Source organism: Hirundo rustica, chromosome 5 (genome assembly GCF_015227805.2).
Source record: "Hirundo rustica isolate bHirRus1 chromosome 5, bHirRus1.pri.v3, whole genome shotgun sequence".
Lineage (NCBI taxonomy): Eukaryota > Metazoa > Chordata > Aves > Passeriformes > Hirundinidae > Hirundo > Hirundo rustica.
In genome coordinates, this window is record NC_053454.1 from 71,671,863 (window position 1) to 71,690,806 (window position 18,944).

The 18,944-nt window shown below is 43.0% G+C and overlaps 1 protein-coding gene across 6 annotated transcripts in view; it reads right to left on the minus strand.

Annotated features, from left to right (window-relative positions):
- ELF2 (E74 like ETS transcription factor 2) overlaps nt 1-11,734 on the minus strand; it is a 34,044-nt gene extending 22,310 nt beyond the window's left edge. For 3 of the 6 annotated variants that reach the window (XR_009207886.1, XR_009207885.1, XM_040064884.2), the window contains exons 1-3: nt 11,037-11,150; nt 5,761-5,964; nt 4,652-4,817 (exon numbers count right to left, since the gene is read on the minus strand). Coding sequence is in view for 3 of the 6 variants with exons in the window: in XM_040064884.2 (XP_039920818.1) it covers nt 4,652-4,817; nt 5,761-5,841 (247 nt within the window). In the remaining 3 variants the exon portion in view is untranslated. Of the gene's footprint in view, nt 1-4,651; nt 4,818-5,760; nt 5,965-11,036; nt 11,151-11,644 lie in introns of those variants that run through there. The other 3 variants (XM_040064885.1, XM_040064883.1, XM_058420750.1) reach the window with 3 other exon arrangements.
- Between the last annotated feature and the right edge of the window lie 7,210 nt (nt 11,735-18,944).

Genomic DNA, 18,944 nt, shown 5'->3' on the forward strand with positions numbered 1-18,944 from the left:
CTACACCATATGAAGTCTAACAATACCAAAGCCAAGTGTGTGTCACAATCCGCACCTTTGAGTGGATTCAGGATCCTGATGTCACTGTTTATACAGCAGCTAATGATTCCAAACAGAAAAAACCCAAATGTATCCTCAGGATTTGGCACTACCTTTGACAAACTGAAAAAGAGTTAATCAAAATAGCAAGTGTCTACATTCCTGCATTATTACTTGTGCAGAATAAGAAAATTCAGCTGTCTCGGGGGAAAAAAAATAAAAATAATAATAAAAAAAATCCTTGACCCACAAACAATCAATATTTACACTTCCCTGCTTTATAAGGAAATTCTCTTTCCAGAGTAGTCTGTTAGACAATAAAAAGTCATGTATTTGCATAGCACTCTATATGATTTTACAGTATTACAAAATTAACAGTATTGGAGACTAGCAGTAGGTTGGCATATAAACTATGCCACACTTCAACAATTTCTCTGTCCCAGATGTATCATTTTGAAGTCCTTAAGGCTTTTCTGATAACAAAAAACATCTATTCTATAAGTCCACTGAATATCTTTATGGACTACATGTCCTGCTGAAACACATTTGACAAAGTCCACACTTTATTCTCATCCTACATTTTGTTGTCAACTACAGTCTCCCTTTTAATATGCACATAACCTTTAAAATTATTACTTTCAACAGTTTGTTGCTGTATTTTTGATGAATAACAACTAACTCTTGCATACTCCTACCACAATGGCTTTGGATGCTCCATTGCATTCTAATTTCAAGGTAAAAAAAACCTTTTTTTTTTGGCTTACATTAATAAAATGCTGTGGCTGAGTCTTCACAGTAACAGCCTACAAATTCTCACTCCCAGCTGCAATTGGAATTGGGAGTTTGGAGGAGAATCCATCTGTGCATCTGAAGTCCAACCCACAACGCCCCACACAAACAAACCGTTGGATTAGCCTCACATCAGCCTCAGGAAATAAAAATTATGTCTGAAATGTGTAGTTAAATTAGGCTTTATTACAAAGTGGTTTAGTCTTGCAGCATGCTTTCCATATGAACAGAGCACTGAATGCTGCAAGGCAGAAACCTGAAATCTAGAAAGAACTGGACACCACAACCCGGCTGTTACTGTTAAATTACTGCAGTCCACAGAGCAGCTGTACAGCTCTTTTCTTTAATTTCCCAGGAAAGAGAACACCAACGAAGATGACATAAAACCTAAGCTGCTGTTACATTTTGTTTCTGAACTAAGAACGTTACCAAAACCAGATGTATATACCCTTGGCACACCTGCTGCAAGCACTACATAATCGCACACGCAACAGGAGAGTAATAATTTTGCCTCGCTGCAATCAACATTTAACATTCATAAATGTGAGAAGTTTTTTAATTAAAAACAACATTGCAGATCCCGATTCTGCCCTTAGCTCAGCACTGACTGTCCTTACAGTCCACACAGGCTCAAATCCATCCACAGAATAGCAAACCACAAGTGGAACCATTCAGTGCACAGCACAGATCATCTCTTTAGTGTCCTAAGTGAATTTTCCCTACAACATTTTTCACACAGGGTACTGATCCCTGTATCTGGAGGCTAGAATAATGCTGCATTTGAATAAATTAGGAAGCTTTAGATCACCTGCAAAGTAGCCCGAGGCTATTGGAATGTGTGTTGTAATTATAAACCACGTACATCAGTAGTCATTGGACTGCCAATGAACTGGCACAAGAAAGGGAAAACATCAGGTCCATGGCCCACAGGAAAGATACTGACAAAGAGGAGTGCATTATGTGAAAAGGGATCCTTTTCAACTACTGCCAAGGATTCTTTAGTATTTCCCATGCTGCCTGTAGAACCCAGAACCACAAAAGGTGTTAAGTCTACTCGTTCTTGGTGCCAATGACGATACACTTACCAAATAACATAAAAATTTTTGTAGCAATTAATTCTGTCATTTCTGAAGTAGAATCTATTGACACTGCTTTAGCAATAATACATTTTTCTTCTAAGATGTACAGAAATGGAGCTATTACACCTCTCTAAATTGGAATCATTAGCATCAAAAAGGTATATACCTCAAAAAATTCACACCTTAAAATGCTCTTTAAACATGGTACCTTGTTTACTGCCTTAGCCTGATTTTGCATTAACAATTACCATGGCATCTGTTACACCTCTCTCCTACATTAAATCGCTATTTAGCCACAGCCCAGTACCTCCACTACAAAATTAAGGTTTGAAAATAGCACGCTCAGATTCACTGTCCTGAAATGCATTGCTAATAATGGTGCATCAGAAAATGAATGTTTCTCGGGGCTTTCATACCTTCTCTCTCTTTCTCACCTCTCAAACAATCCAGAAAGGCTCCTGGCTGTGCCGAAACATGCCCCACAAGCCTGTCTCCCTCACACAGCCTAAACCAGGCACTCCTTTCACCAACACTGGACATTAGTTCCGTGCAAGGACCACTACTCATTGGCTTGTATAATTACACCATGAAAGCCACACTGGATTAATAAGTGTACACACTACACAAGTAATACTTAAAAGAGGGCTGCAGGAACATTCATAGTTTTTAAAATCTTCATTAATTTTAACTTCTCTTCCACTGCTCATTGGCTTTTTTCATTGCCCATTAATTCTTAGGTCAAAACTATTAAAAGAAAAAAAAAGATTTGAACTGATTTAAATATATCATATTAGATTTTTAAGAACACATTAATGTCCAACTGTGAAAACAAAAGCAACACAGAAAACATCAACAAACTACATGCAGTCAAGACAGATACCTTACCATCTCCAGCCACAGACACCAAATTATCAGATCAACTGCCCTATACATTTTAAAACTATACTTTCAAAGATCAAGCCTTGGAAGTACCCACATATCTTTCTTTGAACAGCAGCTTATATAAAACTATTCCCATAGAAGAGCTACAAGTTTTTAATAGTAGTTTCCCCCCAGTTTATTATGGCCGCAAAAATATGCTTAAAAACATAAAGAGTTCATTTGCAGCAGCTCTTTATCCTATAACAACTGTTCTGTTAGCCATTAATCTACAAAAATCTTATAAGAAACAGCATATTTCATGTCAAAAAAAACAACTTCCAAATACAAAAACCTTCAAAGTATAAGCTCTTAAAGGTTTTCAACTTAAGTTGTAAACTCAGTTTGGGAAGAACCTCACTCCTCACTTACCTTAACCTTAAAAGTTTTATTACCATTGTGAAAAATCAAATTTAGGAAGTACATTATTTCATAACTTCTCTTGACATTAATTTGTTGACCTCCTAATTAGCATATTTCTTTCAAAACACATTTCAGTAAACTGGAATTGTAAGTACTGTCCCAAAACCTGCATCATTAGTTCATGCTCACCTTGTGAAGTTGATGCCTGTGGTTTTTGCTGAGGTGCTACAGGATAACATCCGACCTGAGAAGGATGTGTGAGCAATTGCATCCTCTGTTTACTGAGAAAACTGCACTGAAACTTACCTAATCTGATGGGAATGCATATAGACTTAATGGGATGCCAGCTTAAGTTAAGCAGCTGAGACAGATTGTTTTGCTTTCCTGACATCATGAATTTAAACTCCAGCTCTAAATTAGGCAGCCCCGGGATATGAGCATATGCTACCCACATCAAGTGGGTCTCAGCAGTTAAGTATGGAGTGCCCAAGAGGACCTGTCCTTTGGTTGCAGTTCTACATACTCCCTACTCCAATGCTCTGCTAATCCAGCAGAAATTTAACTCAACCAAAATACAGAACAGTTGAGGGTCTCCTTGCTACTTTTTTTTTCTTGCAAAATTAGCGTGGAGAAGTATGAGAGACAACACAAGAGAGCAAGAGGGAAGGACAGCAGGAATCACAGCCCAACTGTCAGATGTTATCAGGCTGCTACAGCAGCACAGCTTTTGTTCCATACTGTGGTGCCCCTCAGAAAATGCAAACCTCCGGACCGTGCTCTTCAGAGAGAGGGTGTACAGAAAGATTTGTGCTTTTCACTTAACAGTTCAGCTTTCACAGCAAAGCTCCACTCCTTTCTTCATTCCTAACTTGTTATTTTATAGATAGATGTGCTAATTTCAACCTGTTAGGCTTTTTGCCCATGAAGGGACAGCTCAACTCCATTCCTCCTAGCCACCCACTCCTGCAACCAAACTAGCAACAAAACTACTCTTGCACCAAAAAGGCAGGACAGGGAGGGACAGACAGGAGGGGGCAAGAGCTGGAAGATGGGGTACACAGAGGAGCCACACAGCCCCTGTTTCCAGCTGCTCTGCAGTTATGTGGCTCACACAGAGTGTAAAACTGAATCCTAAACAGCTTCCTGGCTCAGCTGATTTTTAAAACCTCTAAGTTTAGTTGCCTAGCAAACTCCCTGCATAAGGGTACTGTAGCAAAGCCATAAATGAAGTTCTGCCTGCTCATGAGGGAGAAGACACAGTGTTACAATGCAGCACCCTGAATGCAATGTGATGTTTTTACCTGCCGAGGGAATCCTGCCACCAATGAAGCCTAAGCAAAACTAAGCTTAGAGGAAAGAGATGTGAACCCATGTCAAGACCTCCATCCCGTGGCTAGACACATTCCTTGGGGGTTTCTAAAAGTACAAAAACCTCATGGAAGAAAAGAATTAAGTAAGTCTACCTGTTTCCACAGTTTCAGTCTCAATTTCTTGTTCCTCTGCTACATCTTGCATCAGGTAAGTCTCATCATCATAAACCAGGACCTGAGCAGCGTAACCCTGTTCTAGTCTGGCACTAGGAACTGGCTCCACAACCACTGCTGGGAATTCAGAGACTGGCTCATCTTCCTATAGAAAGGAAAAAAAAAGGAAAGAAAAGAAAAAAAAAATGCTCTAAATACTGCACTATTGAACTCTACATCAGTATTTTCCTCTTATGTTCTTACATTCTTTATGGAATAATGATAATAATTTAAAATATTTTTAAAGGAAATTTTCTTCCAAAGCAAGAGATTAGAAGATAGTTTTTCAGCCATTAGAGGGGGCTTTCTAAATCTCAAAGATATTTTCCTGGGTTTAAGGACTTAAAGCACCAGACAGTTTTAAGATATTAGAAAAGAGCACACTTTCTAATGAAGACACTCTGCTGTGGAAGTTTTCTCCTCCCTCTGCTCAAGGAAAGGTAACAAAGGCTTTGACTATGCACTGCAAGATACCTGCATCTGACCTGTGTCTTAGGAACACGTGTTCTGGGTTAAGTGCATAAGTGATTACAGAAGAAACGACTACTTCAAAGCCTGTATGCTCGTCTCTACTTATTTAAGGATCAAAATGTCTGTAAAAGCATATGTAATCAGTTACAGTGTTGCAGAAGTGTAACCCTGCCAGATTCTGTTTATTAAAAGCTACAGGAGAGTAGAATATATTTGTTATTTGTTGATAAGAATGCAAAATGCAATAAAATGTGCTGTGCTGGCTAACTTGAGAAGCGGTCCATGTATCGCTCTGCTCAACTCAAGACACATCTGAGATCTTTAAAGAAAGCTTAGTGTAGGATATAACTTTGTAAACCCAGTCTACAGTTGTACTGCAGACTTCAAAACGTCCTGCTTCGACTGCTGTGGCAACAAAATCTTCTACTAAAAGATATTTGAAAAATGGCTGCACTCTTACCCCCGACACAACAATCTTAGATCCATTTCATTTGTTTTCACGGCAAGTTCACAGTGAAATTTTCTTTCAAATTGAGATAAAAGGTTTCAAAGTTTGGTAGTAAACAAGTGCTATTTACTTTTCTAACCTCTTGATTTTTTATCTCACTGCTGTCAAATTCCAGGGCAGGGCCTCCATTGTCAATCACTACTGATGTCATGGTGCATCCCCCGAAGATTCTTGGAGAACTTCCTTTCTCTCGAAGACAGTAATGCTGATAACGTCAGAATATCAACGGCTTGAATTCACAATCCACTGCTCTTAAACAGCTAGGTAGAGGTCGCTGAAACACAAAATAATTTAAAGTTATTTGCATAATTTATACTCAAAACTCTTCTGACATTTATGAAATCTCTTGCATGTTGTGTCTCTGCATCAAAAGAGGGCATCAGCAAACACTGAAATCAGTGTTTTATAACAAAAACCAGAATTTACCCTGACATTTTTAACAAAGCCCATCCATTAGAAGGCTACAACAATCACTGAGGTCTGCAAGAAAACAGGACCATCTAATACTCATTGAAGAAAAAAATTATCATCAATAATCCAATGGGCAAACTCTATGAGTCTGCTTTTCAATACCAGGAAAGCAGCTCAAATTAAACTCATCTTGAACATTTAGGGAAATGCTTGTTTGGATCCATGCAGAGTAACTGGGCTTCCTACAGGCAAGGTTACACTAACAAAAATTACAAATGCTGATCTCCCCAGCCAGATGCAAATTAAGCAAGGAATAAGCACGATACATTTCAAAAGAAAGAAAAAATATACACAACTTAGAAAATAAAAAGAAGGCTTTTTTTTGCTCACACGGGCAGTCCACTTTACATGACAAAGCACAACTCATACCTAACTATATTTAATTTGTAACAGCACAACAACAACACCCCTCCCCCAGTTATTATTTTATTTTCTATTGTTTCATTTGTAAAGCTAGCACCACTTTTTGATGAAGAGAAAACTATGACCTCCTCTGCTCCCCAAATAAGACTTGAGCTGAAAAGCCTTTAACAGGCATTCCTTGGAGCCATATACACCTGTCACCCTGCAGATTTTTACAACAGAGCCTACTCCTTACCGATCAATTATTCCAAAAGCCTTTAAATTCAAAAATATGGATAGTAGGAAAACAACTGTTTATTAATACACTAAAATAATCAATCAGAGAGAAAAAAAAAAAATCTGGTTTATTGCAAAACCTTTTCTTCTACAGTTTTTCATTTATACACACAATAGAAATATTGCCAATGAATCATAACCCAAAACAGAAGTTCAAAGAAATCAAACTGCATTTTAATTTGGAAGTGCAGACGTTCCAACCTGTTTCTAACATCAGCATTATTCCTGCAACTCAGACTCATAGCTACATGAACATACAGTGCTTCATATGGTGCCTCTGCTGAAGCACATCACACAGCTAATTTCATTCTCACGCCGAATATTAATGTGAACAAACAATAATAATAACTATTAATGCAAATACACAATCACATACTAGACCACATCTACTGTATATTTATATTTTACATATTATAATCACACACAAGCAGCCAAGTAACTGCAGCAGTTGAAAACACCCAATATTGTTTACAAGATCAGGTTGTCTCAAAAACATGTTATTTCTATCTCCTAGGTTACAAAGGGTTTAGATTACTTTTACGCTGATCTATCTCTACGTGAATCGCCAGTTTCCCACAGAACTGAAGTTAAAGCAATTCCCAAAAGAAGAGAACATAAAAATGATAATCCGCATTTCCCAGTTGGGGCAGAAATCCTAGTAAGGACCTTACAGGGCAAAGAAAGTACAAAAAAGAATGTGTGAGATGCTAAATCTCAGCATTCATTAAGATAATTGTATCTTCAGACTGAGCACGTGGAATGGTCCTTCAAAGTACTCAAAGTCTTTATATTATAGGATTTGAACTTCATACTGACATGCAGCCAGCAATATTTTCAAAACTCTGCCAGGGTAGAGAAAACAAGAAGCCCACTCCTCAGCAAGTGAGAAGGTAAAAGAGTTCCAATTCAGTCTGGTTTGGAAGTTCTAAGTTAAAGCAGCCACTCAAACACACCCACACACCTGCATGCACTTGAGATTCCCACAGACACAGCCCTTTCTCAATGAACCAGCATTTCCCTTCTTCCCTTTCCCTAAGAAGTACGTCTCTGTGGAAGACTTTTTGCTTCTCCTCCAAATTTCAGTAGGACATTGAATCTATTCCCCATCCTCTCTCTAGCAAGTCCCAACTCATTTGATTCCTGTGAAAGGAAAATGCTTCCTGGTCACTTCCAGGAATCTGCTCAGAAATTCACATTTCCCAAAACTAAGTGAGCCAAAAAGGCCAAAAGACAATTAGACTCAGTCTCTTAAAGTAAGAGATGATTCAAGTTTGGAAGAGACAAGGCTGTCCCCAGTGATCCAATTAGCCAGCACAGAAACTGGTTTAAAGCACAACGAGTTTTGAATTACAGAACAACCTGCAGAAAGATTAAAAATAAAAACAAAAAATGCACACTACATATTTAATTCCTCTCTGGATAGATGCTTACAATAAAGCAGAATACAGAATAACACCAGAGGAGAAAAAAATAAATTTAACGCTTCCAAAAGAAATTACCAAATCATGTTGTTACAGTTCTAATGTCCACTCCTGTTCTTCCCGGTAATGGAAAATTTGGAGAAAAACTAGTTCTGAAACATTTGGAAAAACCCTTAGAACCACAAAAACATCCTTGCTGTTATTTTTATACATGTCTCATGGGAAAACAAAAATAAGTCTATGCGCTCCCATCACCAAATAATAAAAAACAAAACCCCAACCAAACTAAAAATTCTGAATCTTGAATACTTTGCCTCACCAGCAAGAAGTTTCTAACTATTTACAACTACAAAGCACACCGCAAAGACTCAATTTTTTTCATAACTTTCACTGGTCAAGATAACCAATTAGAGGAAGTCTTCAGAGGCTACAGGGCACTTGTCAAAAAGGCTGCAAAATACCAGTTTATTCACACATTGAACAGCGCATTTACCTGACCTACATTGTGTATCCAAGCATGTGCCCACAAGAAATCCAAACTGTTCCCTGTATGCTGCTGGCAGAAGGCTTAAAACCACTGCAAATCACAGCTGCGGTGAACACATCCCACCAAAACCAGTATCCTAAGTGGAATCCCCTGTGTACAACCACGTTTCGAGTTAACAGGGAAGCAAACATGCAGCTTGACAGAGAAAAAGATAATAATTAAAAACAGCGTGGAAAGGATGGTAGAGAAGGTCATCTCTTCTAGGCCAGACTTCAAGTGAAGCTATTTAGGACTGATTTCAAAACAAAACCCTAAATACAACTCCGCAAATAGCTTTAGCACACTTTCATCTTAACTATAAAAGAAACTAGCAAAAAAAAACCCACCCCTCAAAAGACAACGCTTGAAAAATGATGCCCATACACGAAAACAAGACAAACACATGGAAGTCTGAGCAGTGGTGACCGGAGGCAGCTGCTCCTACAGCACTCAGAACCACCACGAGAGTACTTGGAACAACATCTCCCTTTTATTCAGGTCGCACCCTAAATCCTGAGGAGAGATTTATGCAAATACCTAAACAAGCGCAGGACTCCAGCTAGCAGTAGCATCACACACAGCTTTTTTTTTTTTCTTCAAAACAGCCTTCTTTGGGGTTAATTAAAAAAAAAAAAAAAAAAAAAAAAAAAAAAAAAAAAGTTAAGAAATTTTGCTTGAAAATGAAATTAGTCATACATGCAGAAATACACCGGCCAAAATCACTGCAGAATCCCATCAACAGGAACGAGGCTTCCTAATGGCAGTGAGGTGTTCTTTCAGAGTCAGAATCCCAGATACAGCAGTAAATGCCACTATCTGCTACATATAAACCATAGCACACTCTGTAAAACATTTTTAAAGACATTTTCCCAGATCATCTCTAGAGCTCCAGCCAGCTGATTCACACTGGCACGTGCAGGAAATTTGCTTTCTTTTTCCAAAACTCAACAAGTCTAAGAACTGAAAAATTAACTTACCGAAAAAGCTGTCTGAGCAGAAAAAAAAAAAAAAACAACCAACCTAAACTTCTTGGTAAAGTTTGTTGCAGGGGTTATATCAATATAGGATACAAAGTAAATCCTTGCATCCACGAGGTCAGGGGTGCATTCAGTCCATGCAGTTTACAGCTCCTTACAATGTAGACCAAGCACTAAAATTTATAAAATACCAGTCAAAATAAGGGATGGGCAAAGTTGTCCTAGCTACACCATACTTTGTAAGTTTTCAGACAAAAAGCAATAAATTCATTGTTGAATGCACCTATTATGCTGGATGAAATTAACAATGCATCAAATCCAGTAAAACACTAGAAGATCTCCTTCCCTAAATTTGATAAGCTGAGCATCCAAAGTTTGCTCTGAAACCTCGACACCTAAAGCTGATGAGCCCCAAAACATGTAAGCTTATAATCACTTAGAAACTATTAACGTTCTGCAAAAAGCTTTGTGGCTTCAGCAGGCTTCTTCTGGACCTTCCTGCATCTCATCCTATTAGCAGGCTCTCTTCCCACTGCTCTCTATTTAAAGATACCTTGTAACCTTCTCTTCCCTCCGACAGAAGTCTCTCATACTACTTTCCCTTAATTTGTAGCCCTCTTTCCAGAGAATTGATTGTTGGTCCCCAACAATCATTTCCACTCCCCCTGAAAGCCAGAGTGGGGAGGAATCGTTCATCGTTTTACATAATAAAGCAGCAGAGACAATTAAATTAAATGGTGGGGATGTACGTTTAAAAAACAAACCCCAACACGCACATTCTGAAAAGAAGCAGCTGGCAAAAGTTCCATAATTGGCTTTGATAGCATATTCGAGAGGTCCAAAACTTGTAAGATTTAAGTTCGACAGCTTTATGAAGGTAAAGCCCTGGAGCTGCTTATGAGACTATTGAACACAAAGATGTGTGTAACAGTCTAAACTTCAGGCACCTTCTGAACCAGATACCACCGAAACCTGAGAGACGAAGAGTACGTCACTGATGGCACCACACAAAAGAACCATCCTTTTTACAGCACCTTTTCGAAAGCAACTAATCCTGTCCGCGGTAAGAGAAGGAGTGAGAGGGGAAGGAAAAGCAATAAGAACCAGACCCAGAACCTGTTTTAAAACTTACAGTAAGGTTGTGCTGTCCTTGCTAAAGAAGTTAGATGACTAAAGGACAGTCACAAGAAAGGTAACAGTGCCCAGCCACAAGGGAGGGAGCAGGCAGAACGACAAACTGAATTATTCAAGCGGGGAGAGACAAGAGGGGACACATCCAAAAAGGCAACAGATAAACACGAACTGGGCTCACCCAGCACGGCGTTTTACGGTCACGGTATAACGAAAAGTACGCCAGACTCGTGCTGTTTATCGGCGGTGCGAGCAGCGCAGGGCGCACAGCGACCCGAGCGAGGGACGAGGCACGGGAGAAGCGATCACGCATGACAGCGAGTGTCCAGCACGCCCGGGCTGCCATGTTCTCCCGACGCCCTGTGTAAACAAGGCGCTGCCCCTTGGCGCTGCCCCAGCCGCCTCCCCGCTCCCGGCCCGGCCCGGCCCGGGAGGCTGCGGGCCCGGCGCGGGAGGCCGCGCTGCCGGGGGCTGTTTACGCTGACAGCGCCGGGCACCGCCCGCCCCGGCGGGCGCGGACCCCGGGGGAGAGCGGGGCCGGGGGGAGCGGGACGGCCCCGGCTCCTCCGCCGCGCCCCGCGCGAAACCGAAAGTGCAGCCGCCGAGGGCGGCGGCGGGGAGCCGCCGCCGGAGCGACCCCCGGCCCCGCCGCCTCCAGGCCGTCCCGCACCCCCCGGCGGCCTCCCCCCGAGCCGAGCCGGCCCCGCGGCCCCTTCGCGGGGGCGGCCGCCGCCTGTCAGCGCCCGTCCGCCGCGGCGGCGGCGGCTGCAGCCGGCGCCGCGCCCTTACCGTGTCCGCGCTGTCGGAGGCCGCGTCCGTCGCCCGCCCGGGCCGGGAGCAGGAAGCGGCGGCGCCGCCCGGGCAGAGCCGGGCCGGGGCCGGGGCCGGGGCCGGGGCCGGGCCGGGCCGGGGCCGCCCCGCGCGGGAGGGGCGGGGGGCGCAGCGCGCGACCTGCCCGGCCCGGCCCGGCCCGCCCCCGCCGCCGCCGCCGCCGCCGCCGCCGGGCGCGCGGGGGCGCTGCGGGCATGCGCGGCCGCTCCGCGCCTGCGCGGGGCCGGCCCGGCGCGGGGAGCCGCGAGGGGCGCGGGAGGGCGCGGGGCGCGCCAGCGGCGGAGCGACCCCTCATCGTTCCCTGCTCCCGGGGCGGGAGGAGCCCGTGCTCAGGACGCGGGGAGCGAGGCTGAGGGGAAGGACGCAGCAGGCTGTCTCTGCCCCTCCGCCGTGTCGGAGCAGGTGCCGCGGGCGCGGCGCTGTCCCGGCAGCGGCTCTGCTGCCGTGCGCAGGAGAATGAAGTGCCCCGAGCGTCGGGCCAGCGGCGGAGCCTCGGGCGGGCAGAACCGATTCCGGGCGGTGCTGAAACGCCGGCCCTCAGTTCTACCGCGCCGCGGCCGCCTCACGGAGCCAGCGGGTTTGAAAGCGGTCAGATTCCTAAAGCGGTTTTTGTGGTTCCCTGGCAGTGCGAGAGGCACTGTCAGACTCTGCTCACGAAACAACTGAGCGTCGAGACTGTCTTGATCTAGCCTGGTCCGGAGTTTTGAACAGGATTGGTTTCCTCCTTTACAAACATTGGGCTTCAACCATTATGCCCTTCGGCATTCCACAGAAATAAACAGAAGCGCTTTAGCAAAAGATGAGGTGTTACGTTTCCATTACAGATAAAAAGAAACCCCTACATTGCCAAGGAGATTTTCTGCGATGAAAAGCCCCTTGCTGTAAGGAGCTCTAGGATGTGGGTTTTGTTCAGTCTGATCTGGGGCCCCTGTGCGCTGCAAGGGTCCGATTTAAGGATCTTCCTCCTGGCAGGAGCCCAGCCCCTGTGACAGGCAGTTCAGTCAGGCACATCTGCTCCTCACCTCCATCTGCACCCAAAAGTATCCCCGCTACATCTCAGTTTCCGTCTGACTATCCGCATCTACTGCTCCTTCGGTGCTCTGTGCATCTCCCGCTTCACCAACTCTGCTTTCCTGTCCTCAGCTCCTGCCTCATGCATGTTACCACCAACTGCTCTGGCTCCTCTTCCTTAGACATTTGAACCGAATATTTCTCCCCTCTGCATTTTCAGGGCATCAGCTTCCTTTCCTAAGGAAATTAAATCTTTCAGGGGTCATTACGCTCTGGAATCTGACTGACTGTTAGATACAGTTTGAGTTTTCCAGGATAAATAGCATGGGCAGTTATTTTACTCAGGGATGGCACAAACATCCCCCCGAGATGAAAGATAACCCTAAAAATATCAGTTGTGTGCCCTGAAGCATGGAAACATTGGTGATTCTTTCTTTCCAAAATCATGTCAGGCATTACTAATAATAGATGGTGCTACCAGCAGCCTCCTATGTAAGGGGCCACTACGGAGGTGTAAAATTAAATGAGCTGTGGCTTTGTAGTAAAGCACACACCATAGCAAAATCGAGCTTTCACCACACACAAAGCCTGCCAGACATGTAATGAAGCTTCCTCTTGGACGTTGTCAGTTACAGGTTTTGCTCCTGGTTTATATTAACAAATAAATTTTCAGTTGTCTGTCTGGTCTTTTGAAGGTAAGAGGTATCACTTTTAGGTCTTTTGCCTTAAAAATTATATGGGGAAAAACATAATTTATTAGCAATACAGCTGACATCCACATATTGCTGCTAGAAATTAGAGTATTTGGTGTTTGCACATTAGAAAATGTGATTATATTAATAGTCTAGCATTTAAATTTTATCAAAAATATAACAAACATGTAAAGTAAATGTCTCATTAACAGTGGATGATGGAAGGTAGCAGATGACATTTATAAAATAAATGGAAGAAGAGAGCAAGTCAAGAGAAAGGTGGGGTATTGGGAGGGAAAAATTAAATACGACCTGGCAAAAATTGCCTTGTAGACTGGAAACACTTCCAGCTGGATGGGAATTTTAGCCCTCTGTGACAGGTTTTTTGCAGCCTGGCAGACCTAAGTGCTGAAAGTTTCATCTTCAGAGCTTAATTAGTCCTGACTCGATGCGCTCACTTTCTGAGGTTTCAATGTTCAGGTTTTTGGTTTGGGGTTTTTTTTTTCTTATTCTTCTTCCCATGGATCCAAGTAAAAACTCAGAAAAATTAGCAAACCTCTTGCCTTAATCGTTTTCATGGAAAAGAGCAGACAGCATCATTAAGACACAGACCCACTGCCAGCTCAACCAAAGCTGCTTCGCACATCTCAGCATCTCCTTCATGAGGTGACAGAACCATCACTTAGGGGTACTCTAAAAATAGACTTTAGGTGGTCCCTTGTGCAAAGCTGATGTTCATTTTCCTGCCACCTGGTCTATGCAGCCCTCTTCAATTGTCACCACTCTCTGTGTGGGAGCCTCAGGACGTCGCTGAAGCAGTCTGTGCCAGCAAGAAAGAGCTCTTGGATGGGCCCTTTGGGGTGAATATTTATTTTGCTGCATGCATTTGTCACAAAAGTGGTCACTTCTCTAGCACAGCTCTGAAACATTTGAGTGGTCTTGCTTTTATTAAAAAAAAAAAAAAAAAAAAAAAAAAAAAAAAAAAAAAAAAAAAGTCTAAGATCCTACCAAGCCCTTACAGGAAAAAAATGAAGTATTACATTGTGAGCTGAGTGCTCCAAGGTTATTGCTGGTGGAGGTGGCAATTTTGACACACTGCTGACAACTGGTAAAGGTCTTTAGCACCACTCCCAGGCAACACTGCAAACTCCAGAGAGGGCCACTGGATCTCCACTTCATACATGAAAGAGGGACAGCTGTTTCCCCAAGTCGGGGGATCATGGAATGGTTTGGGTTGGAAGGGACATTAAAGATCAATCCTCTAGTTCCAGCCAGCTTTTGGAGTTATTTTTGCGGGGATATGTCACCAAATTAGAGCTCTGTAAATTTGTTGATTCACGTATTTACGTTGGCAAAGATGAATACCAGATAAATAAAAGTTCGGTCTGCGAAGAATTCCGCACCCAACAGAATTAAGGCAAAGTTTCAGACTTGCTGCTAGGTCTCTGTGCTATGACACATTACTAATGCCAGCTTAACTCACATTTACTTAAAGTTCATATCAACCTCCCTGATTTTATTCATATTGTAAGCTCCTAAGCAGCTTCTTTTTTACTGTAAAGGCCTTTAAATAGCACATTTAAGCCTAATGTTTTCTGAATTTCTTCCATCTCTTTTATAATTTCCCCTTAATAATCTACAAGTCAGAGTAAAATAAAACATCAAACCAAAAGTCCCGAACACATACCTTCCTTTCCTTAAAGCCACGTTACTTTGCTTGTAAAGTAGGTAAGATCAAGAACCTTCTGATCCTCAGCAGGGGTTGTAACACCGCTAATTACGTAGGAGTTACGTGATTCGAGCAGGGGAACAATACAATGCTGCAACAAACCTGTTTCAGGCAGGATTTTATTCTTGAATACATTTATTCTGCTTTTTAGAAAGAAAGAATTACATAGAAATAAAGGATGAAGTAGTTTGTTGCTGTATGCTAGACTTTAAAATACAGCAGTTGCAATATTTCAGAAAGAAAAGGGTTGAATCAGTGTGAAGAGGACTACCTGATTTTCGCTTAGAAAATACATGGGATGTACATGGCCTCTTGGTTTTCTTAATTTAGAGATAGCACAACAGAATGCTCGCTTCTGACATTGAAAGTTGTGGTGGTTTACAAGAAATTCCATACAGAGACTACCCAGTTTATTTTCAGTTGTTTTGACTCAAAGAAAAAGTAAAAAATTATTGTCCTCAAAGACATTTTTGTTTTTCATAGCATAATACTTCAGCACTGAAAACTACTTTTCATATAGGGACAACCAAGCTCTGCAACTCCCATTGACTGTGGTGAGCGAGGATATCTCAAAACTGGTGTAGAACACGACTCTGGAAGGAGATGTGCAGAAAGGGAGTGGGGTAAAAATCGAGCCATTAAAGGTTTCTCATGAAGTAACAACTTCTGACCCTTGAAAGTTCTTTTCTCTTTGTTTATAACTAGAACCGAGTACTTTGTGTCACTTTCTGCAGCCGCCAGTACTTGCAGTAAGTGAGGAGGGGTGAGACAGCAGAGATTTTGATTTCATAGAACTTCATTAATAATTGAAATGGTAACAAAGACATTCACGTCCAGCCTCGTTGGGCTCCCAGAGGCAAGAACTGTCAAGCCTTGAATATTTACTCCAGATTTGGCACTTCATAAGAGCCCCAGCACTGAATCTGTTGCACTGGAAATTAGTCACTTACTAAAACAGTGAATGAAAACTATTTTTATCCTTTGGATTTTCTACAAACAACAAATAAAAACAAACACACACACACACACCCCCCAACCAAACAACAAAAACCAACCGAACAAAAAACTCAAGCCAATTTTCTCCAGTGGGAGAAAAACATACATTGTTAATTTCTTCCTGTATTCTTCAGCTCCGGGTTTTGGGGATGGGAGATGCTTTCTCTGTCCCAGGTTTTTACTAATCTTACTGCTTTTGATTTACTGCCCTCTTCTGCTTGATGATATGAGTTGTCCAATGGTTAATTATGCTCAATTAGCCCTCACTGGAGAATAACTAACTACTCAGAAAGAAGATACCCTTATGCAGGAAGAAGGAAGCCAGAAAAAAAAACCCCAAAAACACATTATTGGGGGGGATGATCAAGGAACCTCCATGTACCTCAGGACCTCAGTAATTTAATTACATTACAGAGATAGAAAAAGGAAATATGATTTTGATACATAACACTGTCTCTCCTCTCCCACTTCTCTATGTTTCCCTCTTTAATTGGTTTGCATACCACAGTCAATGCCGAACTGAGAAGAAAATGCACAGGCAGCAGAATTTCCAGCGATGAAACGCAGCAGCTACAACATTGTACAACACTTTTCCTAGGGCACAAGCAGAGCTCGCGAATACATATTTTTTAAAGATCTACGAGTCCTGAAGGTTTTTAAATAAGGAAAACTATTTATCACTAAAAAAGCAATACTTTTAGGTAATTAAGAGACTGGATCTGCCCAGGAAATCTTATACAAATAAATAACCAACCACACAAAGAAGAGTTTTCCATTGCTCAGAAGTTCCCCGTTTGTTATGCAGGAGGTGTTGGGCATTAATCAAAATTAGCCTTTCAGAGCTTGCTAAAGCCATCATTTATTTCGGTTGGGTAAAGCATCAAGAGGAATTGGAGAACATCTGGAGACAGAAAAATATCCTGTCCTGCCACAAAAGGGAGTCGGGGAGGATTCTTTTTGACAGATTTCTGGGGCGACACGAAGCGCGAGTGCGGCAATATTATAATCTGAGAACCGTTTATTGATGAAGAAAGATAAGCGTTCCTACCGAAGGGGGGTAGAAAAGGGAGTAGGGATAGGAAAAGAGGGACGGAGAGAGAAAGAGGAGACAAGGACAGCTCGGCAGGTGGAGCGTGTGTGCCGCGGGATCAGGGCAGGCGGGGGGTGGCGGCGGCGGGAGCTGAGGGCAGGAAAGGCAGGCGAGGGAGAAGCGGGACGGCAGGGAGAGAAAGGCGGGGCTGGAGCAAGGGAGACGGGCCGAGCGAGCTGAACCTGCGGGCGACGCCCCGGTCCCCTGCGAGAAACAAAGAAACAAGAATAGCGGGGGGAACTGTGTTGCAGTCGAATGCTTTTGTTGCGTTTTGTTGCTCGCTGGCTCGGGCGCGGCCCGCCGGCGGGCCCGGGCCGGCCGTCAGGGCAGGCCCCTCAGAGCCGGCCCTTCCCGCCATTTTCTGAGGGGGCTGCCCGGTGATGGCGGCGGCCCGCTCCCCCTCACATGGCCCCGCTGCCGCTCGCAGGTGCCCGGCGTCAAGGCTCCCCGCATGCCTACACACCTTGGAGTATTTCACGCCCCGTGTCAGGGAATGCATTTATAACGTGTGCTGAGGCGTGAATAGAAATTAAGTTGGTGTCTCTCGGTGCGGGAAACGCCGCTCTCTTTTAAAGATTTTAAGGGTTTGTTAGAACCTTAACAAAATACAACAAAGGAAAGCAGAGGACATCGAAACAACAAATCACAATATCATAACTATTCATCAATAAAGCTTCTCTTAACATAGAATATTCAACCCTTAATTGCGAGAGCCAATCATCCCATTACTCATCTATAGCGCTCAATAAACCCCAAGAAAACCCCGCTGTTTCAACACACTGTTTAATTACCTGTAGTTCAAGCAAGTAGCAGGAATAAGTCCTGCATAGAAACCTACAGTTTTAGCCTTTTCCCCCCTCCAGTAAAGCTGGAGGAGGCAAAATCTCCTGCAGCACCCGAAATAAAGGAGTAATGCCCAGGATGCAGGAGAATCCAATTACCCATGGCGATGCCTGGGAATGGAATTAACTTCCATCATCCTGCATGGCTTTCATCTTCTGAGCAGGGCAAGAAAGAGAAGCACACAACCGAGTAACACGTTTCTGAAGGGCAGGATTATCTGTTTCACGACAGGGATGGCTCTCCATGGAAATGTGCCAGCCCATGGGCAAAACACAGCGAGCTCCGATGTCTTGTGCCATAAAATTCCTTCTGTTTGTCTTTCCTCACCCTCTATGTGCCTCTGTCCTCTCAGCCCTCCTCTCAGTCTTTCCTAACCACCCACAGGGAGGAAGCAGCACCGACAGTAGCTGATTGCAGCCACAAAAGTACCACAGAGCTGCATCATATATTTGCTTATCTGCTACCAAACACTACAAGTAGCTTATTTTAGCTATGGATTTCCTCATTCATCACTCAGCTGGTAGGAACTTTGTGTTCCTCTCACCTTGCTCGTAAAGCAGAAGTTGGAGGGGCTAGTTGGCTCAAAAATTTTGAGGGAAAGGGCTCACCGGGTGAGGAAAAGAATCACAGCACAATCTTGGCTGGGTTACGATTCATTGAGGTTTTGTCTTTGTTTTGTGATTTTTGTGATTTTTTTTTTTTCTTTTCTAGAAAAACATTAAAAAATTAGTATCACATCATCAAAGCCTCCTGCACAGATATAAGAAATCTTGATTAAAGCACTTCACTCTCGGATTTTCCAAGTCCTGAGTGCTAGCTTGCAGTTTGAATTATGATTTTTTTTTTTTAGCAATAGTCTTATGTTTTGAAGAAGCAAATGAAAATAAAATCGAAATT